The sequence below is a fragment of the Anomaloglossus baeobatrachus genome, chromosome 1 (assembly GCF_048569485.1).
Source record: "Anomaloglossus baeobatrachus isolate aAnoBae1 chromosome 1, aAnoBae1.hap1, whole genome shotgun sequence".
Lineage (NCBI taxonomy): Eukaryota > Metazoa > Chordata > Amphibia > Anura > Aromobatidae > Anomaloglossus > Anomaloglossus baeobatrachus.
This window is the reverse complement of record NC_134353.1, coordinates 725618583-725641658: the sequence shown is the minus strand read 5'-3', so window position 1 is coordinate 725641658 and position 23076 is coordinate 725618583. Positions and strand designations below refer to the sequence as shown.

General features: G+C 45.1%; 1 protein-coding gene across 21 annotated transcripts in view; it reads right to left on the bottom strand.

Moving 5' to 3' along the window:
* RIMBP2 (RIMS binding protein 2) overlaps positions 1-23076 on the bottom strand; it is an 877394-nt gene that overhangs the window by 106974 nt on the left and 747344 nt on the right. For 16 of the 21 annotated variants that reach the window (XR_012725119.1, XR_012725121.1, XM_075322225.1 and 13 more), the window contains one exon: positions 17159-17869. The exons of the other annotated variants lie outside the window; for them this stretch is intronic. Coding sequence is in view for 14 of the 16 variants with exons in the window: in XM_075322225.1 (XP_075178340.1) it covers positions 17159-17869 (711 nt within the window). In the remaining 2 variants the exon portion in view is untranslated. The remainder of the gene's footprint in view (positions 1-17158; positions 17870-23076) is intronic. 21 annotated transcript variants of the gene reach the window in all.

Below are 23076 nucleotides of genomic sequence, written 5' to 3'. Positions count from 1 at the left end.
TTATTTTAGCTGTTTCCAAAAACATGTTCAGAAATACAATTATATATATAATATGGGCTGAAAGTGCACACTCCCAGCTGCAATATGAGAGTTTTCACATCCAAATCAGAGAAAGGGTTTAGGAATCATAGCTCTGTAATGCATAGCCTCCTCTTTTTCAAGGGACCAAAAGTAATTGGACAAGGGACTCTAAGGGCTGCAATTAACTCTGAAGGCGTCTCCCTCGTTAACCTGTAATCAATGAAGTAGTTAAAAGGTCTGGGGTTGATTACAGGTGTGTGGTTTTGCATTCAACCCAAAGAGACACTGATATCTCCTCTTCAGATCAGGAGGTATCGGATACTGAGAGGGCAGGAGGGGAAGCCCGGTTTAACAATAGAGGCAGACGGCAGAATAGGAGATGGAGACGGGGAGGAAGGAATCTCTATCCCACAAGAGATCCCATAAATACGAGATCTTATGGACAGGAATCTGGATGTTCACATACATCTACCTCTGCGGCATCAGGTGGCACAAAGGCACCATCTTTTTTAGAACAGGGGATCTCCCGGGTCTACCAACTAAGGAACCGGGTGAACTAACGGTGAGGCAAACACAAAGTGGAGGGTTAAACAAGAGTCAAATTATTAACCTATCCAACTTTACTCCGAATGAGGAGCAGTATAACATCCTGAGGAAGGGTCTCTCATTCGTGCCTACGAATGATTATAACTGCTTCCACTGGGTTAAGGATGTACAGCTCTTTGGAAGAAAACTAAAATGGAGAAAATTCTTTCTCAACAACGACAGAGAGAGCTGCAGAAAGTTGGGGCTATCTGATGATGATGTAGAGGGATTTCGGTCCCTCATAGGACTCCTCCGAGAACAGGATGGTATCAATAGTAACGGACGTGGTCCCTTCACTAAATTAAAAGCTAAGAGTACGAGGATGCCCCCACAGGGAGATACCACTAATATTGACCTCTTTCTGAACCTTGTGGAAAGAGACCTTAAAAAGATCCCCCGTAGAAATGATGGCCTTGATCGCAATCTTACTGATGACGAATTTATGGCATTGCAAGATCTAGAAAAGAATGAAAACCTGGTAATAAAACCCTCGGACAAGGGCGGTAATCTGGTGATACTAAGTCATGAAAAGTACCTTGAGATGTGCCATCGTGTTTTGAATGACAGACACACATATGAAGTGCTCACCTCCAATCCTCTTGATAGGTATAGTACATCTTTACTTAATATATTAGAGGAGGCAAGGAACAATGGTCTGCTGAGTAGCAATGAATATGATTTTCTGAAACCCGCCTGCCCAGTCATGCCGACATTTTACACCTTGCCGAAGGTTCACAAAGGGCTGGAGGTGTTGAAGGGTCGTCCTATTGTATCGGGTGTGAACTCATTTACCCAAAATAGTGGCATATATATCGACGAGGTTTTGCGTCCCTTTGTCACCTCACTTCCATCGTATACACGGGATACAGCTGATTTATTGGGGAAGCTGGACGGCATTACGGTTGGAGAGGACGTCCTTCTGGCCTCGATCGATGTTGAGGCCCTTTATAGCAACATACCTCACACATTGGGACTAAAAGCAACCGAATACTACCTGAACACAAGAACTAGGGAATATCGTGATCATAATCGATTCCTTTTGGAATTGCTGGATTTTTTACTACATCATAACCTCTTTAAATTCGACGGTAAGTACTTCCACCAGCTCAGGGGGACAGCTATGGGGAGCCCCTGTGCTCCCTCGTATGCTAACCTCTTCCTGGGCTGGTGGGAAGAAACCGTCGTCTTTATGGATGGGGACCACTGGTGGCAATCACATATATTATTGTGGTCAAGATATATAGACGACGTGTTTGTCTTGTGGTCAGGGTCCAATGAATTATTTTTGAGGTTTGTGGAGAGGCTTAATGTGAATGAGCTGAATCTTCATTTCACGAGTGAGGTGGACACTAAAGCACTCCCCTTTCTTGATGTGATCATTAAAAAAGAACCAGACGGCACCCTCTCCACCAGTACATACCGCAAACCTACGTCAACCAACAATATCTTGAGGTGGGATAGTCATCACCCACTCCCTCTTAGGAATGGTATTCCCAAAGGTCAATATCTTCGTCTGAGACGCAATTGCTCAACGATGGAGGCATATCAGTCTCAGGCGAAAGATATGACCAGACGTTTTGTAGATAGAGGTTACCCTCCTGGAGTATTACATCAGGCCAGGGACCATGCTGAAAAACAGAATAGGACAGCACTCCTACATGGCTGTGGTAGGAAAATGAGAGAAGAGGAGGACATCATTAGACTAATTGGGACGTTTGACTGCCAGAGCGAGCGGGTCCGTAGAGTGCTTTACAAACATTGGGATATCCTTACTCTGGATCCCGATCTAAAACATATGATCTCACAGAGGCCGAGCATTACGTACAGAAAGGGGAGGTCCCTCCGGGACAGATTGGTCCATAGCTGCTACACCAGACCAAAACCCCCCGGTACATGGCTAGATAGAGGCATCTGTGGTTTCTATAGGTGTGGTGACTGTTCCTATTGTAACGTAATGAGCCCTGCCAAGTCCACCAGGAGTTCAAAGAACGGGAAGGAATTCTTTTTAAGGTCCTTCGCTAACTGCAAAACGACGGGAGTGGTGTATGTGGCCACCTGTACATGCCCCATGGACTATGTGGGTAAGACGAGGAGAGAGCTGCGAAGGAGGGTTGGAGAACACCTCGGTGATGTACGTAATCAGCGGGACACCTCCCTAGGGAGGCACATGAATTCTCATCATAGGGGTAACATTCATGAAGTGAGATTTCAGGTATTGGAGGTGGTGAAGAAGAATCCCAGAGGTGGTGATTATGATAAGATCCTATTAAGAAAAGAATGCGAGTGGATCTTCAGAATGGAGTCGGTGCAACCTGGGGGTCTAAACGAGCAAATATCTTATGCCTGTTTTCTCTGATCCCTAGAGTTGGTCCGATGGTTCCCTGAGGTTTGCTGGCTAGAATCCCGCTATAGGGAGGTAACTTCGATATACCATGCATTGCTTGGTAAGACATAGATTGATGCTGGAGTGGGCTCCTCACCCTTTTGCCTCTCGGCCCTCCCTCCCTTCTTCTCATGTACGCACCCCCTCTTCCCTCCCCCCATTTGTGACTTGCCCCCCCCCCTTTCTCCCCCCCACCGTTATAGTACCGGTTTAGATAGCCAACAGGGTGGTGGCTAACTAGTTATACAATGTATGGCCACTAATGAGAGACTTGGGCTGTCATCATTATAACCCAAGTCTGTATCTATGAGAGAACTATATATATACACTGTATGGCCACCAATAATAGACTTGGTCTGCTATCATTATGTCTCAAGTGTGCATCTATGAGGGAAACGTTATGGATCATGCAGGGCGACCTCGTAATTAACATAAAGTCATATTTGACGGGATTTGGATGCTCGTTAACTTCGGGGGTTAATATATCCATACTCCGGCCCCCCACCCTCTTTCTCCGCGAAAATTAACCGATGATGTCACTGGAGGGGAGTGACTGTGGGATGTCCTCTACTACAGGGCATCCCTTACGCTGTTCCCCGTTCATCCAATCGGCTTCGGGCACCGGTGTGACGTCACTTCCGGTTATCGGTCCGCGACGTCACTTCCGGGTGACGTTCCGTGACGTCATTTCCGGTTCCGCCCTGTGAACTAAGTGTGGAACGCAAGCTGCGTTTCACCGTGGAGTGTAATAGAGGGGCGTCCCTGGAGATTCATGATTTATACATATGATTTAATGGGACGAACCATACGAATGGGGTACTCTAGTAATGTGTGCATTGTACCTATACACATTATGGAATGGGATCACAAGATCTGAGCATTATTATCGTGGATAGGGGTGTGTCTATGTGTGGGCGGGGGGAGTGGACTGATTGGCTGGAGATGGGGGTGGCTCATTACTGGCATGGTTTAAGAGGAGATCTAGGTGCATCGGATCTCCCCCCCTTATCTTGACATCATGCTATCCTGAAACCAATTGGCAAGCCTGACATCAAGCCTCCTGAAGATCCATGTCTGGAGAAACGCGTTGAGGCGTGATTGGGGCTATTCTGGGAAGCGCACATGAACTCTCCCCACAGATAAGTCATTGACTAACTTGCATGACCAACACTGGTTGATTCATGGTATCACACTTGGTATGGTTTATTCTATATATGGACAGACTGGCTGTTTAGTATGATTGGTATCTGAGGCCAGATTCTGCTCATAAGTTTGCACATTGTTTTTGCACTATGCACTTTATTCTGTCTTTCACTAATTAGGCGTACCAAAGGAGTGGTTTTGAATATCAGGCGTATGCAATTGTTTCCTGGTATTCAAGGTTGTTTGGGGCTATATAGGGCCACATATCCATTGTTTTGTACTTCTGCCCTTGGAAGCACAAGTGGTACTTGATATTCAGTACATCGGATCTGTCCATCGGTCTGAAGTATTACCCCCAGAATCACCAGTGATATTTGATGTTGGTCTAAATCTGAGGTTCATGTGCAGCTGTTCCATTCTACCTGTCCACTGTGAATGTGTGTACCCAGTTTATGACTCTCAACCCTATCTATTTTTCATCACTTTGTGGAGGGTCTATTGAGGGTCATTCCAGGGACAGCCACCGCTGAGTGGGGGCGCCATTATTCGCAGGCATTAGGGTGCCGACCCCCGCGGTAGGTAGTGGACAGGAGGGAGGGCTAATGTAAAGGGTGAGCATCTTACCCTCCTCCCTTTGTTTTTCCCTTTTGAAATATTTTGCACAAGGGTTGTGGATTTTAATGTATATCAATAAAGTACGTAATTTTAAGGGTTATATATAGTTTGTTATGCGACACCCCCTTTTACATATATTGGTTTTGCATTTGGAAGCAGTTGCTGTGACCAGACAACATGCGGTCTAAGGAACTCTCAATTGAGGTGAAGCAGAACATCCTGAGGCTGAAAAAAAAGAAAAAATTCATCAGAGAGATAGCAGACATGCTTGGAGTAGCAAAATCAACAGTCGGGTACATTCTGAGAAAAAAGGAATTGACTGGTGAGCTTGGGAACTCAAAAAGGCCTGGGCGTCCACGGATGACAACAGTGGTGGATGATCACCGCATACTTTCTTTGGTGAAGAAGAACCCGTTCACAACATCAACTGAAGTCCAGAACACTCTCAGTGAAGTAGGTGTATCTGTATCTAAGTCAACAGTAAAGAGAAGACTCCATGAAAGTAAATACAAAGGGTTCACATCTAGATGCAAACCATTCATCAATTCCAAAAATAGACAGGCCAGAGTTAAATTTGCTGAAAAACACCTCATGAAGCCAGCTCAGTTCTGGAAAAGTATTCTATGGACAGATGAGACAAAGATCAACCTGTACCAGAATGATGGGAAGAAAAAAGTTTGGAGAAGAAAGGGAACGGCACATGATCCAAGGCACACCACATCCTCTGTAAAACATGGTGGAGCCAACGTGATGGCATGGGCATGCATGGCTTTCAATGGCACTGGGTCACTTGTGTTTATTGATGACATAACAGCAGACAAGAGTAGCCGGATGAATTCTGAAGTGTACAGGGATATACTTTCAGCCCAGATTCAGCCAAATGCCGCAAAGTTGATCGGACGGCGCTTCATAGTACAGATGGACAATGACCCCAAGCATACAGCCAAAGCTACCCAGGAGTTCATGAGTGCAAAAAAGTGGAACATTCTGCAATGGCCAAGTCAATCACCAGATCTTAACCCTATTGAGCATGCATTTTACTTGCTCAAATCCAGACTTCAGACGGAAAGACCCACAAACAAGCAAGACCTGAAGGCTGCGGCTGTAAAGGCCTGGCAAAGCATTAAGAAGGAGGAAACCCAGCGTTTGGTGATGTCCATGGGTTCCAGACTTAAGGCAGTGATTGCCTCCAAAGGATTCGCAACAAAATATTGAAAATAAAAATATTTTGTTTGGGTTTGGTTTATTTGTCCAATTACTTTTGACCTCCTAAAATGTGGAGTGTTTGTAAAGAAATGTGTACAATTCCTACAATTTCTATCAGATATTTTTGTTCAAACCTTCAAATTAAACGTTACAATCTGCACTTGAATTCTGTTGTAGAGGTTTCATTTCAAATCCAATGTGGTGGCATGCAGAGCCCAACTCGCGAAAATTGTGTCACTGTCCAAATATTTCTGGACCTAACTGTATAATGTATGTATGTACATATATGGATGAACTGAAAATTTGTCACAGGAAATCTGGTCTGGACTAGAGGGTAGTCTTCTCAAAGAGGGGGTAGTATGTAGCATGTGATCATCATAGACCAGTCATGGCGAACCTTTTACAGGCCGAGTGCCCAAACTGTAGCCCTAAACCCAATTTTTTTTCCGAAGTGCCAACCAATCCTATCATGTAAATAATTGATTGTAACCTTACCTTTGCCGTCTTCTCTTCAGCAGGGGGCATCACGCTCATGCATGCTTACCACACATTGAAGCTGAGCCCTTTCCAGACACAGCAGTTGGATTGATCTTTCTGGAAAAAATTGCAGCATATTAGACAGAGATTTTAGCATGGAATGCAATCAGATGTCACCTGTAATCCACATCTACATTTCAAAGTCTCAACATCTTGAAATCCCATAAAGACGTACGAGTTGCTCCCCTCCCCTTTCATTGTGTAGTTATGTCCCCTTCCTGGGCCACTTCCTGGTAAACATGTCCCCCATCCTGATATATATTTTTTACATTCTGGTATATTTGTCCCCATTATGGCCCCATCCTGGTAAATATACCTCATCCTGGTAAATGTCCTCCATCCTGGTAAATGTACCTTATTCTGGCATGTTCCCCATCCTGACATATTGCCCATCCTTGTAAATGTTCCCCCATCCCGGCATGTACCCCATTCCTGGTAAATGTCCTCCATCCTGGTAAATGTTCCCAATCCTGGTTAATTTACCCCCATCCAGGTAAATGTACCCCCATCCAGGTAAATGTACCCCCATCCAGGTAAATGTCCCCCTTCCTAGCATGTACCCCTTACTGGTAAATGTTCCCCTTCCTGGTAAATGTTCCCCTTCCTGGTAAATGTACCCTATCGTGGCATGTTTCCTCCATCCTGGCATGCATGTTTCCTCCATCCTGGCATGTATGTTTTCCCCATCCTGGCATGCATGTTTCCTCCATCCTGGCATGCATGTCTCCTCCATTCTGGCATGTATGTTTCCTCCATCCTGGCATGCATGTTTCCTCCATCCTGGCATGCATGTTTCCTCCATCCTGGCATACTTGTTTCCTCCATCCTGGCATGCATGTTTCCTCCATCCTGACATGCGTGTTTCCTCCATCCTGGCATGCGTGTTTCCTCCATCTTGGCATGCGTGTTTCCTCCATCCTGGCATGTATGTTTCCTCCATCCTGGCATGCATGTTTCCTCCATCCTGGCATGTATGTTTCCTCCATCCTGGCATGTATGTTTCCTCCATCCTGGCATGCATGTTTCCTCCATCCTGGCATACTTGTTTCCTCCATCCTGGCATGCATGTTTCCTCCATCCTGGCATGCGTGTTTCCTCCATCCTGGCATGCGTGTTTCCTCCATCTTGGCATGCGTGTTTCCTCCATCCTGGCATGCATGTTTCCTCCATCCTGGCATGCATGTTTCCTCCATCCTGGCATGCATGTTTTCTCCATCCTGGTATGTATGTTTCCTCCATCCTGGCATGTATGTTTCCTCCATCCTGGCATGTATGTTTCCTCCATCCTGGCATGCATGTTTCTTCCATCCTGGCATGCATGTTTCCTCCATCCTGGCATTCATGTTTCTTCCATCCTGGCATGCATGTTTCCTCCATCATGGCATGTATGTTTCCTCCATCCTGGCATGTATGTTTCCTCCATCCTGTCATGCATGTTTCCTCCATCCTGGCATGCATGTTTCCTCCATCTTGGCATGCATGTTTCCCCCATCCTGGCATGTATGTTTCCTCCATCCTGGCATGTATGTTTCCCCATCCTGGCATGTATGTTTCCTCCATCCTGGCATGTATGTTTCCTCTATCCTGGCATGTATATTTTCCCCATCCTGCCATGCATGTTTCCACATCCTGGCATGTATGTTTTCCCCATCCTGGCATGCATGTTTCCACATCCTGGCATGTATGTTTTCCCCATCCTGGCATGCATTGTTCCCCATCATGGCATGCATTGTTCCCCATCCTGGAATGCATGTCCCCCCCATGTTGGCATGTGTAGCCCCCCCCCCCATGCTGGCATGTAGGTTCCCCCTCCCCCACCCCATGCTGGCATGTGCGTTCCCCCACCCCATGCTGGCATGTGTGTTCCCCCTCCCCATGCTGGCATATGTGTTCCCCTCCCCCACCCCATGCTGGCATGTGCGTTGCCCCACCCCATGCTGGCATGTGTTCCCACTCCCCCACCCCATGCTGGCATGTGCGTTCCCCCACCCCATGCTGGCATGTGCGTTCCCCCACCCCATGCTGGCATGTGCGTTCCCTCTCCCCCACCCCATGCTGGCATGTGCGTTCCCCCACCCCATGCTGGCATGTGCGTTCCCCCACCCCCACGCTGGCATGTGCATTACCCCACGCTGGCATGTGCGTTCCCCCACCCCCACGCTGGCATGTGCGTTCCCCCACACCCACGCTGGCATGTGCGTTCCCCCACCCCATGCTGGCGCTGCCCCCCCCATCCCCACCTTGGCACAGCCGCACACGAGTTATAAGAAAAAAAGCAACACACAACTTACCTTCCTGCACACGCTCCCCCGCTGCGCGCCGCTGGGTTCTCAGTTCCCACGCGGCCAGAACACCTCATTACGCCGGCGCCGCTCTCTGACGCTCCTCCGTCTCCTAGGCAACACACCTGCAGCCTGGGGGAGGAGGAGTGTCAGAGCGAGGAGAAATGTCTCCTCCGCTCCAACACAGCTTTGATCTGCCGGCGCCACCGCACCAGCAGATCAAACCGGCAGGATCAGGCGACAGCACGCGTGCCAGCAGAATGGGCTCTGCGTGCCCCTGGTGGCACGCGTGCCATAGGTTCGCCATCACTGTCATAGACAGTCTTGCTTATGAAACAAATGGTAACACAGACTGCAGATTACTTTAACTCCCATTTAATTAAATTCAGAATCACCATACTGGGCCCTATCAAACGCCCACTTTTATGACATTTCAATTGACATAATGATGTTTTCCTGAAATAAGCAAGTAAACCCTTAGTCTCTTTAGAGTGGAAGAGGGCAGAAACTCTAGTGCCATCGATTGGATGTAGCAATCCTAAATGTCATTATCGACCATTTAACGAGCCTTGCCATATGATAGGATAAGAAACTAAACCAGACACACTATTTGCACTAAACCATGTGGTTTAAAAGGAACCTGTCAGTAGATTTGGGGCCTATAAGGTGCGGCCACCACCAGTGGGCTCTTATATACAGCATTCTAACATGCTGTATATAAGCGTCCACTGTGTAGAATGTAAAAATCACTTTATAATACTTACCTAAACGGTAGTTGTGGTAGAGTTGGGTCAAATGGGCGTCTCCGTTCTCCAGTACCGGCGCCTCCTCTTTCGGCCATCTTCGTCCTGCTTCTGATGCCTGTGTGCATGACGTGTCCTACGTCATACACACTCCCCGGCCCCACGCAGGTGCACTACAATATTTTGTTCTGCCCTGCTCAGGGCAGATCAAAGTGCGCCTGCGCAGGACCTCAATGCTGGCAAGTGTGGATGACGTAGGACGCGTCATGCACAATGGCTTTAGAAGAAGGATGACAAAGATGGCCGAAGGAGGAGGCGCCGGAACCGGAGAACGAAGATGCCCATATGACCCATGTTGCATATGACCAATGCTGTATATAAGAGCCCACTGGTGGTGGCTGCAGCTTATAGGCCCCAAATCTGGTGACAGGTTCCCTTTAAAGGGGTGATACTGGCTTTTAGGATTGCTATCCCCAATAGATGGCATTAGAGTTCAAGTCCTCTCGCTCTCTGAAGAGGCAACTTGCAAATTTCTATTCCCAGTGGAGCATGGCCTATATGTCTTCTTAAGCTAGCTTGGCACTCTAAGCAAGGAGAAACGTTTCCTCTACGACTTCTTAAGATAATGCTTGATAGAAGGTAAATACAGTGATTACTCAGTTTACAACTGTATGTCTACAGTGAATAAAAATGGTACTTTGACTCTAAATTACATTTTTTCAAGTACTATTAATACTATATAAAGCAGAATTATGTCTTTACCCCTAGTTGTTTTTATAGCCCTCTTTCTTAAATCACCGCCACAAGTCTGTTTGTATACATGCCGCAGTTTTGGCTACACTGGCTAGCAGCATTTTTGCTCTCTGTGCTACAGTTGTGTGTGCAGAGAGCTTCAAGATTACCCACCTCCCAAATCAGACACTATATTTGCAATTGTGTTTTGGTGTATTTACCCCTTTTATTCTAAATCATGTTGAAAGAGTCGATATTCACTTTAATGATTCCTGCTTCGAATATGTGTTACTAGAGTTCAAGTCAACTTAATCTCTAAAGAGGCAATTTGCAAATTTAATTTCCAAGAGGAGCACTTCATGGCCTATAAGACTCCTCACACTGGCATGTTACTCTTTGCAAGGAGATACAATACCCCTTAGCCTCCTGTCTGCTTTGCAAAAATAAGTGGCAAATACCCCTATACATTTGTCTGCAAATCCTACGTCATGTGGCTAGGCTCATATAAGGGTTGATATTAACTTTTAGGAATGCTACCCCGAACAGAAGGCACTAGAGTTCAAGTCCACTTCCTCTCTGTAGAGGCTATTGGCATATTTAACTTACCATAGGAGCATTGCATGGTTTCTAAGACTCATCACATGGGCATGTCACTCTCCTTATTGAGAGATGTTACCCTTTGACTGAATGTGATTGAAACTAAACCTCCCTGGACTGTTTTTCACCTGCACTCTGTTGCTTTCTGTATGCTATAATGACTGCCGTTTTCTCTTGTTACTGTGAGTCTACCCCCTAAAACCATCTGTTAGAGACCTCTCACCTATCCAAATTCATCTATCCAGATTCCTGCTTTGCATTTATGAAGGGCAAATAACAGAAACACATGCATGCAAATCGTGTCTGGTTTGGCTTCTTATCCTAAATCATGTGGCAAGGCTTGTTAAAGGATCGGTATAAACTTATAGGATTGCTACATCGAATATGTGGCACTAAAGTTGAAGACTTCTTCCTCTCTGAAGAGGCTTTTTGCATACTGTTCCTGATTGACTTTCTTTTTCCCAGCATGTTTCTTCTCCACGATGCACTCCGATCTCTCAGTACTGCTGTCCCGTGTGCACAACTCTATCCCTCCTTTCTACTCCATTTTGATTTTGCTGGGATCAAACAGTCCTCCCCCATGCCTCCTATACTAGACTGTCTAACTTAAACAGGGAAGGCTGACAAGCCAGCATTAAATTTACTAAGCATGCAGGGCTAAATCCCATCCCTGCATGCTCAGTAAGGAGAAGAACTATATCCTTTTGAATGAACACATTTATGAGGGAGCCATTAGTGATCCAAATGAGGTGGCCATTTTTTTGTGAGTTGAGCCAATTGATCTATATGAGCAAAAAGAAGCTGACTGCTTATCACTATTGATCAACCATCATTCAAGAAGTTCCAGTTCAGCTTCAGCATTACACAGAGAGAGAGGGAAGAGAGAAGAAACAAGGAAAGGAAAGTGAAGACTCAGCCCCTGGAGCACATGTCCAAGATGATATTTAGTTTGAGACTAGTGATGGGTTAACCTTCCCCCCCGATGTTCGGGATCGGGAGACTCGCCCGAACGTTTTGTAAAGTTCGAGTTTGGGGCCGAAGATAACTCGAGCTTGCATACGAACCCCGATTTTGGACTTTACATTTATGGGATGGGGCGAGGGGCTGTAAAATAAAGAATATAGTTAATAATAAACATTGTCATTATACTTACCAGTCCGGCGACGCGTCCTGTAGACACACTCAGTTGCTGTCTCCCGGCCGCTTCTGCTTCTGGGTCCGATCATTAACTTCCGGTCACTCGGCAGTCTTCGTCTTTTTTCGGCCATATTCAAGGTGTCGTCAGGGTTCACCCGAGTCCATGGCTTAGCCATGGACTCAATTGAACTTTGACTATCACAGTCAGCCTGCTTCTCACTCTGTATAGACACTTGTCTGTAGAGAGCGATGAAGCAGAGTTGACATTGCTCTCCCTACTTATCGCTCTGTGTAGATGCTTGTATGTACAGAGCGATGAAGCAGAGCTGACATTGCTCTCCCTGCTTCTCGCTCTGTATAGACGCTTGCCTGTACAGAGCGATGAAGCAGAGCTGACATTGCTCTCCCTGCTTCTCACTCTGTATAGACGCTTGTCTGTACAGAGCAATGAAGCAGAGCTGACATTACTCTCCCTGTAGACTACGTCGGACTAAGGATTTTTTTTATAATCAAGATAGAGTCTCTAAATGTTTTTTTTTTGTTTTATTTCTAATTAAAAAAATGTTCTATGTGTTGTGGGTTTTTTTACTGTTTATTAGAAATTCATGGTGGCCATGTCTAATTTGGTATGACACCATGTATTTCGGGCTTAGTACCAGCTGAGAATACAAACCCCTTTATTACTCAGCGTACCATCGCCATCAGGACCGCTGAACAAGGCGGGTAAAGCACCTGGAAATGGCGCTAAGAAACAACGCGCCATTTCCAGTTGCGGCTGTGGGTTGCGGTTTTTAGCGTGGGGGGCACAAAACGCTTGGGTCTTACCACGCTGAGAATCCCAGCCTCCAGCTGCCTGGTTTTACCTGACTTGTGATCAAAATATGGCGGGAGCCCACGCATTGTTTTTTGTAATTATTTTTCTAAATAATTTAACAAAAAAATAATGTGCTTCTCTGTATTTTGATTACCAGCCAAGGTAAAGCCAGGCAGATGGGGATGGCAGCCTGTAGCCATCCCCTTTATCTGCGCTCAGAATAGAAAATACCACAGAGCGCTACGTCATCTTTTTTAATTATTTATTTATTTTTACACTACTATATGTATGAGGAACCCAACAGCCAATCACAGACGCTGTTATGCAGAATGGGCGTCTGTGATTGGCTGTTGGAGTAATCTTGAATCTGCCCATACATGCTAGATGCTAGAATGTATGGGTTGGTTTCAGGTTACTCCAGCATCCAATCACAGACGCCCACTCTGTGACAGCGTCTGTGATTGTCTGTTATTTTAACAGTAAAATAAAACAACAACACAGAGAAAAAAATATTTTATTAGAAATAAAACAGAAGACATTTAGGACTCCATCTTTGTTACCCAAAAAAAGACCTCTGACGTAGTCCAAAGGTGGGCGATCATCTTTAGCTCTGTTACATTTGTGCGAGGAGACAGACAGGTCAGCTCACACAGATGCAGATTCAGCTGAGAGCTCTCAGAGACTTCACCCAAGTGCACAGCTGAGGCCGGTTAGCTGTGCCCCCGAGTACCCTCAACTGACATCACTGCAACACTGCCGTGAAGTGAGCGCTTGTCGGCAGTGAGAGCGCTGACGTTTTGTCACCTGGCTATGGGAAGGTCCTGTAACCACGAGGTAAAAACAACATTCACACCAGACTGGTCACATGGCTATGACGTCATGGAAGGTCCTGTAGTCAGTGGAGGTTACCCTGGGGCACAGCTGACCGGCCTCAGCTGTGCACTTAGGTGAAATCTCTGACAGCTCTCAGCTGAGTCTGTGTCTGCTCTCTGTGTGAGCAGACCTGTGGTTGTCTCCTCGTACAGATGTACCACAGCTGAAGAGACGCTCACCTTAGGACTGCGTCGGAGGGTTGTTTTTTTTTACAGCCCCTGGACCCAAACTGGACCTGAACTGTAACAGAGGTTTCCCAGGAAAACTCGTGTTCAGGACCTTGTGCACAAACATTATGTGTTTGGTACAGACCTCGAACTTTACAGTTCGGGTTCGCCCATCACTATTTGAGACTCCTCTTAGTGGGAGTTTCAAACTAAATATCATCAGAAGTTGAAAAATTTTTTTAGATAGGACGTACAGGGTTGCCAACTTGACCTTTATATTTTTCTGAACAGCTTATCAAAAAATCACGGGAAGACAATATTTTTTATGAACCCATAATAAATCATCATGATTATAAGTGATTCATGTCTACAGCTCATAATTCTTACAGGAAGACCTTAGCTGCATTCACTGTAAAATTATGGTATAACTACAGTCAAAATATACTGTAAAAGTTTCTGAAACGTAAAAAAAAATGAAGGAGGCCTTACATTTTTTTATGGACATGGCGATAAAGGGTCCTATTTTTACGGACTATCCTGGAATATCTGGACGGTTGTCAACCCAGAGGAGTTAACTTTCCCTTCTACAACACAGGAGAGTTTTGGACACATCTGTCTAGAACTGAATAGCTGTCATACCTTTACGCACATCACCAATTGGCTCTTCGTTCCAACCAAATGCATTTTTAAAAGTTATTAAGTGAACCAAAATACTTGCATTATGGTAAAGGAAGCACATTAGTTTACTAAGATATATCAAGATCTATAGTAAAGTGAAGTAATTGTAAAGCAATGAATTAATGTGCTGGCAAATCAAGCAATTCGCTGGTGTGCACATATTCCCTGTTGCAGGGAACCTATACTGTACATGATGAGAACATGAACACACCAAAAATCACTATAATAATCCAGTTGAAATGGTTGGAATTATTGATCCTCAGACATTAAGCTGATCATCAAGTGTTCCCCTGCTGGAACCCATAGTGATAAGCTCTTATCTGTGAAAACCTGGCAAGAAGTGTTTAATTTCTCTGCAGCACTGCCACAGTGATCGCTATATAATGTTTGTTTTATGCGGGACTGGACAAATCCGTCATAGCAAGAGATGCTCTTTACCATTAATTCTTTTGAGTTCACAACTCTCCCTATGTGGATGATGCCCTACAATCTCCCTGCTTGCCTCCCAATGCACAGTGATATCAGATCTACGATTGTGATTATTGGCCGACTATCTTTTGTTTCCATAGCTGTTCCTTGATGATCCTATGAAGGAAAATTGTGTCAGGAGGCAAGCGGGGTGATTGTAGAGCATCATCCATATGGGGAGAGTTAAGGACCGCCCTGGTCAGGACTGGGAGTTTAGGACACATAGTGCTATTGAAAGTAAGAAGGCCTAATAGGGCTTATCCATCTCTAGAGATGGACGAACCCACAGATGTTTGGGTTTGGCTGGTCCGGACCGACTTGAGAAAAAAAGTCCAGTTCAAGACCACTCTTGACTAGACCTTGACCCCAGACCTCGAACCCCATGTAAGTCTATACAGACCCGAACTTTAGAGATATAAAATCGTGGTAATAAGGGCTAGGAGCAAAGCGAGGGTTAAAGCAGGACAATTAAACTAACCATGTTTCTGCATAGCTGACACACTGGTTCTGGGTCTGCTCATTATATCTTATGACTCTTCACTGCTTCCCGCTCCCACCCTCTGTGATAGCGTCTGTGATTGGTTGCCCTCAGAGTAGCTGTCTGGGTCAACAAAGTGTAGTGTAAAAAGAAATACAAATTTGGAAAAAATGGCATAGGGTTCCCCAGCCCCCACTTGTCAACTTTATCTTGGCTGTGTATCAAAATATGAAGGACCACATGCATTTTGTTTTTAATTGTTTAAATAAATTATGTAAAAAAATGGCATGGGGTCCTTCCCAATTTTGATACTCAGCCAAGATAAAGCAGACAGCTGAAAGCTGGTATTCTCAGGTTGGGGAGGCCCATGGTTATTGGCACCTTCCCAGCCTAAAAATAGCAGCCTGCAGCTAACCAAAATTGTTGCATCCATTAGATGCTCCAATCCTGCTGCTTACCAGCCTCATCCAGATTCCCCTGGAGCGGTTTCAATTGGGGTAACTGAGCACCGCTACCAAACAGTGCCCGGTATATGTCTCCCCACCTTCGTACTTTTCAGCAGGAAGTCAGCTCAGCACTCACATCCTGCTGAAATGTCCGAAGGTGGGAAGACAGACGCCGGACGCTGGTTGGTCACTAGTTATGAGTCATAACAATGTCACGTGTGCCCCGTGAATACAACTTGATACTTCACTGAAACGGAGGCCGCACACCGGAAGTGAATATAGCCTTATTTATTTTTAAGGGGGCGAACAAGGGGAATGAGTAGGGGTTGTCCAAGTAGTGAACATCCTCTTTAAGTCTAACAATAAAAAGAAACTATATAAACGTTACTATTAAGTTGCAATGGAAAACCATAACCAAGATAATAAACAGAAAACATTAGTTTACTAATAATTGTTGAAATCTTAAGTCACAAGAAGGCTAAAAACTAAGGAAAGTTCACTTCTCAGTTGGTTCTTTTCAGAACTCCCCAAGAAATTAATGATGAATGCATGCGCTGTGACTTCTTTATTAAAAGTAACGTCAGATGGAGCATGGTTTTTAGGACAGGTGCAGGTCCCGGAGATGGGAATACTTTTTTTTTAAACCTAATTTATTTTTATTTCTCTCAGCAATTAAAAGGTACTTTAACTGCATGACTCTCAGCTTATTTCTCTTATTGAAAGCGATAATGATTTGAGCCCTATAATGTTGATTGGATGAGAACTTCAAAAAGCAAAAATGCACATAAGATTATAAATCACAAACACATAAAGACAGTCACATCAAAGCTGAACTGTCTGGTGGGATAATAGAAGAAAATGTAATGTTGGTTTCAATTGGCATTAAATAATACTAATAATTATCCTTCAGCTAACCCTTAATTAAAATTGAGTTTTAGTTGTCAGATAAAATAAATATAAAATAAAGTTTTTTTTGCAAATATACTTTCTTTTAAATAAACAGACAAACAGAAAGGCAGCAAATTCTCGCAACTACAAGCAAACAAAAAGGACAGCTTGGCCCAAAAGCCCGTGAAGCGTTGCTGATTAATAGATCTAAGGCAGAACATATTACGAGCAATCAGCAAACAGATTCCAGATGGAAGCCCATAAAAATAATAAAAGAGGAATTAAATAAATATAGAAATAAAAATAAAAGCGATCACAAATGATTTTGCAAGCAGATGGTGAAAGGAGGTTTTTATTTCACACACCAGAAAGTTTTCTGTGTCTCTGTGAGCAGGCCTTAGATCTGCTGTGTTACAGTTTTTCTGATACACATCTGATTTCCGGCATGGAGTGTCACTTTTATTGAAATCCCTGACACATGGCAGCGATTTGCGGTTTTCATTGCGCCACTTGGACCCATTAGTGTTATCTATAAAGCCTGAGCTGAAATCACCAAAATCCTCCTCCACGCTGCTTTGCCTGGTGAGGGTTTTCCTGCGGGTCAGCATTAGCTTTGGATCTCTAGGACATACAGGATTTTCTTGAAGATCCTGTGTAGTATTTCTAGTAATGGTGTTGCAGCCTTTCCTGTGATGAAAACGAGCTTCCTCTTCTTCACTTCCACAATCCAAGCCGCTGTCTGGGCTCCTGGAGAGAGTTCCAAGTCTGCTCCCTTCACATGGAAGATCATCTGAGCCTGGAGAGGCCCCATTAAACCTACACTTTGAGTAATGCCAAGAATTCTGATATCTCCCATCTGGACAACTAGCCCTTGGAGCTCTATTGGTTCTACCTATGGTTCCTCTGGCTCTATTAGCATGGCCTACAGAGTTTCCTCTGTGCAAGACCTGAGAATGTTCTCCACTTTCGTCCTCTGCCACTTCAGGAATACTGAACAGTTTTTTACAATGAGGATGCTGAGGGGAATAATCCAGCTGGACCATTGCGGAAGGCTCAGTGGCACTAGACTTAGAGCACTCCACAAGATAATACACGATAAAAGAGACGAAAATGGACCAACGACAAAGAATTGAAAACAACAGTATCAAAAACGTGTGAAAACAAAGGAAAAAAAAACATGGAAAGAGAAGTAGAGGAAGAGAAAGAAGAAAATAAAGACAGGGTTAGTTTTAGAGGCAATGGAAAACATAAGGCATGCAAGTTTACTCTGTGAAGGAAAGGTTCATGCTCTGAATGGGAATCTGTGAAAATAAAGACATGATTAGGAGCTTGGCTGGTGTCAGAGAACGTAAGATCAGTACAAACAATGAGAGCTTGGCATATCAATGCTATAGTAAGAATAGGACCATGCAAGGGTAGATGCTGCACACAGACAGCCATTGTGACGCTTGGATGCAGCACACATTGGATGACACTGGTTAGTCTTTCAATATTAGCATTAGAGGCAAAACCTTCCCATTTACAATATCCCAACCACAGAGACAATTAGGCAGTGTCGTCTGTCAACCATTTTCCTTTTACAAATCTCTGCCTACAGTGTATTCCAAAAGCAAAACCGTGATATAACACAAAGTGCATTCATCTTTGGTGCTGATAAATCCAAGGATAATGCTTTTATGTAATATAGATTTTTGGATATTAAACCTACATAGCAAATTAACAGAAGACAACATACATTCAACGTTACCTGTAAAAATATTGTGTATATATAATGCCTTTGACTAGATCTGATGTATAGTTAACCTTTGTGTTACGATAGGCTACGTTTTCACTTGAATATCATTGGCCTGTCATAAACCTGTTACAGTTTGAGCAGGTCTCTTACAGAATATAATATTGAAATCTCTTACAGAATATTGATAGGTATAATGAAGTAGATACACATTAGTAGTACAGTAGTGCATATATTTTGAGTGACAAAATGTGTAACATCATTTTTATTATAGAAAAACAGCATCACCACCACTGACTTATCACAGTAGACACTTCCTGACATTTCCACATGGTAGCGCTCCAGCTTACTTCATTCACATTGAATTAAAAATTATGATATAATAAAATATAGACCTATGCAGTGAATTGGATCCACACCTACGTTTTTTCTCTGACTCACAGTCAGACAGTGGAGCCTACCGGTTACATTATATTTAACTGTATCAACATGCATCTCATGTCCAAACAGGTAAATCCTGCCATAGAGCAGAAAGTCATGAGCTCCTATCCTACAGCTTTCCACTTCATAGGCCTTGCTTCACTTTTAGGCCTTACCGAATGGCAGGACTTACACAGGATCTCAAACACGTAGCACAGCATGTCCAACACCTGCTTAATGCAGGATTCACTAAACATCTCAGCCAGATGTATGTTCATCCTCTGTTTAAAGACTTTCATTGAAGGAAAACTCACCACCTCCCATGGCAGCCTGTTCTATTCATTGATCACCCTCACTGTCAAAAAGCTTTTTCTAATATCTAATCTGTATCTTTTCCCTTTCAGTTTCATCCCATTGATTCTTGTATTTCTATGTGCAAATTAATATAAGGATGATCCCCCCTACTGTAATAGCCCTTCCAATATTTGTAAACAGATATTAAGTCTCCTTTTAGGCTTCTTTTTTGCAAGCTAAACATTCCCAGATCCTTTAACTCAGGGGTGGGGAACCTGCGGCCCGCGACGACTTTTCCTGCGGCCCCCGAGCTGATTCCTGGGGACTGCCGTGCTGGAGCGGCAGCCGCATCTTGCTGGCTGCTGGCCCTTTAAAACCCCACACAGCGCGTTCAATGCTGAACGCTGCATTTCCTATATCTGAAAGACTACGTCCCCATGCTGGCACTGCCTACGTGAGGACGTACTTTGTAGGTGGGGTCGGCGTGAGGAGCGCTAAAATCAAACAGGAGAGGATTGACCGTCAATCACCCCCAAGGTCTGTTCCCAGCGGCGGCGGCTCCCTGTACCCGGTGGTGGTGGCGGCTTACTGTACCCGGCGGCGGCGGCTCTTTGTACCCGGCGGCAGCGGCTCTTTGTACCCGGCGGCAGCGGCTCCCTGCACCCGGCGGCAGCGGCTCCCTACCACCCGGCGGCGGCGGCTCCATGCACCCGGCGGTGGCGGCTCCCTGCACCCGGCGGCGGCGGCTCCCTGCACCCGGCGGTGGTGGCTCCCTGTGCCCGGCTGCGGCTACCTGTGCCCGGTGGCGGCGGCTCCTTGTGCCTGGCGGAAGCTGCTCCTCTCTGTGCGCGCCAGCAGCGCTCTCCGTGCCCGCAGCCACCTCCAGCACTCAGTGATCCAGGCCTCCCCCAGTTCTCTAACTGCCTCCAAGCTCCCCCGGGTCTGCCTGTGCCCCCAGCGCTCTGTGCCCCTCCTTTCTCCCCAGTGATCTGTGCCGTCTCCCCAGTGATCTGTGCCGTCTCCCCAGTGATCTTTGTGCCCCTTCAGTCTCCCCAGTGATCTGTCCCCCCCCAGTGATCTGTGCTGTCTCGCCAGTCTCCCCAGTGATCTGTGCTGTCTCGCCAGTCTCCCCAGTGATCTGTGCTGTCTCGCCAGTCTCCCCAGTGATCTGTGCTGTCTCCCCAGTCTCCCCAGTGATCTGTGCTGTCTCCCCAGTGATCTTTGTCCCCCTTCAGTCTCCCTAGTGATCTGTGCCCCCCCCCCAGTGATCTGTGCTTTCTCGCCAGTCTCCCCAGTGATCTGTGCTGTCTCCCCAGTGATCTGTGCTGTCTCCCCAGTGATCTCTGTGCCCCCTCAGTCTCCCCAGTGATCTCTGTGCCCCGAGCCTCTCCCAGGTCTGTCTGTGCCTTCATCTTCTCCCATCCTTCTCTGTGCCATCTGTGCCCCCAGCGTCCCCCAGGTTTGTCTGTGCCTCCAGAAGGTTAAACCAAAAAAGAGGATACAGATCCATATCATAATTTAATACATATTACAGCAATTCTCACTGAAAAATGCATATACCCCAATAAGAGGAGAGTGCTGTTCCCAAGAAGGGTCACAATAATATATCAGACACTTTATATAAATAACCAATTATTTTTAATTTCATCTGAACATCATAATTCATATTTCAACCAAGTAACAATACATACAGTGCTGGTGATCACAGAAGATTAAAAACCCCTACCCCATAAAAACATGCAGAACCAAACTGGTGCGTTGTGGATCCAAATTGTATACAACTGGTTGTCAAAATTCCATATGAAAAACCCCCCAGGTTAACACTCACAGTGTACATAAAGTGCTCGTGCATTCATATAACCATAGTACAGATCACTAATACAAGCCCAAACCCAATTGGTTTGAATAGCAGCAACCTCAATTATTGAGTACTCTAAGATATAAATATGTCACCATATACTTGCATTTCAATTCATTATTAAAATAAAAGAGTCTCTAGCCACATGTCTGGGCGGCCATTGAGGTTACCGTTATGGCAGGAGGGTAACCACGAGGAAATTAGTAGTGATAGTGACACTCCGAGTTGGTGAACCACAACGCCCAGCACCTCGTTGGTGCTGGGCGTTGTGGTTCACCAACTCGGAGTGTCACTATCACTACTAATTTCCTCGTGGTTACCCTCCTGCCATAACGGTAACCTCAATGGCCGCCCAGACATGTGGCTAGAGACTCTTTTATTTTAATAATGAATTGAAATGCAAGTATATGGTGACATATTTATATCTTAGAGTACTCAATAATTGAGGTTGCTGCTATTCAAACCAATTGGGTTTGGGCTTGTATTAGTGATCTGTACTATGGTTATATGAATGCACGAGCACTTTATGTACACTGTGAGTGTTAACCTGGGGGGTTTTTCATATGGAATTTTGACAACCAGTTGTATACAATTTGGATCCACAACGCACCAGTTTGGTTCTGCATGTTTTTATGGGGTAGGGGTTTTTAATCTTCTGTGATCACCAGCACTGTATGTATTGTTACTTGGTTGAAATATGAATTATGATGTTCAGATGAAATTAAAAATAATTGGTTATTTATATAAAGTGTCTGATATATTATTGTGACCCTTCTTGGGAACAGCACTCTCCTCTTATTGGGGTATATTGTCTGTGCCTCCAGCCTCTCCCATCATTCTCTGTGCCCCCAGGGCTGTCTGTGTCCCTCCGGCATCCCCCAGGGCTGTCTGCCCCCGGCTATGTATATAACCCCAGCAATGTTTATGCCCCCCAGTCTTGTCTGTGCAACCCAGTGATGTGTATGTACCCCCAGTGACGTCAATGCCCTGCTGCTTCCCTAGTGATGTATATTCCTCCCAGCCCTCCCCAGCAATGTTTATGCCCCCAGCTATGTCTGTGCTCCCCATCAATCATGTATGTACCCCCCAGTGATGTCTATGCCCCCAGCCTCCCCAGTGTTCTATATTCCTCCCAACCCTCCCCTGTGGTGTATATACAGCAGTCCCAAACAATTCAAACCTGGAAAAGCAGTTGTGAAAAGCAACAAGATCAACATCGCCTAATATTACAGCTGCACCAAAAAGTAGAAGCTCCAGCCGCCACAGTGAGATAATTGTTTGACCAAATATATTAGGGTAATTTTCAAGTTGATAATTTTGTGCGGCCCCCGAAGGTTGGTAGAAATTTCCAAATGGCCCCCGGCAGAAAAAAGGTTCCCCACCCCTGCTTTAACTGTTCCTCGTAGGACATAGATTGCAATTTGCTCACCATCCTGGTAGCTCTTCTCTGAACTTGATCCAGTTCCGAATTTAACCAGCCTTCCCATCAGGGAACTGAACCCCGTTCTCCCGCGTGACAGGTGGGGATACTCCCCACTATACTAATGAGGATTGGCTATACTGTGGACTTTGACTACACAAACTGGGGTCTATTTAACTGAGCAATCAATCACCAGTATAATTAAAACGCAAACCACGATGATAAATCATTCAATATTTTTCTCTTTATACATTTAAATTTAAAAGTCACATTTACAACATTTCATCTTGTCAAACATTTGTGAGAAAAACTATTTTGACACATTCAACACAAAATGCTGTGTGATTAGTCAGAGTTCATCATGACCTGGAAGATGCCACACAGAGTGGTTGTAAGAATATACAGCCCACCTGGACAATTTGGGAGCGGATCCTTTTCTTCAGCAGTGGGTGGGGGGTCCACTCTCGAAAAGTCCACATTTGCTGTTTCTCATTGCAACTACTCTATGCAAAATTATACCAACTATGATGGACTCTGACTAATCAAACTACAGTGCTGG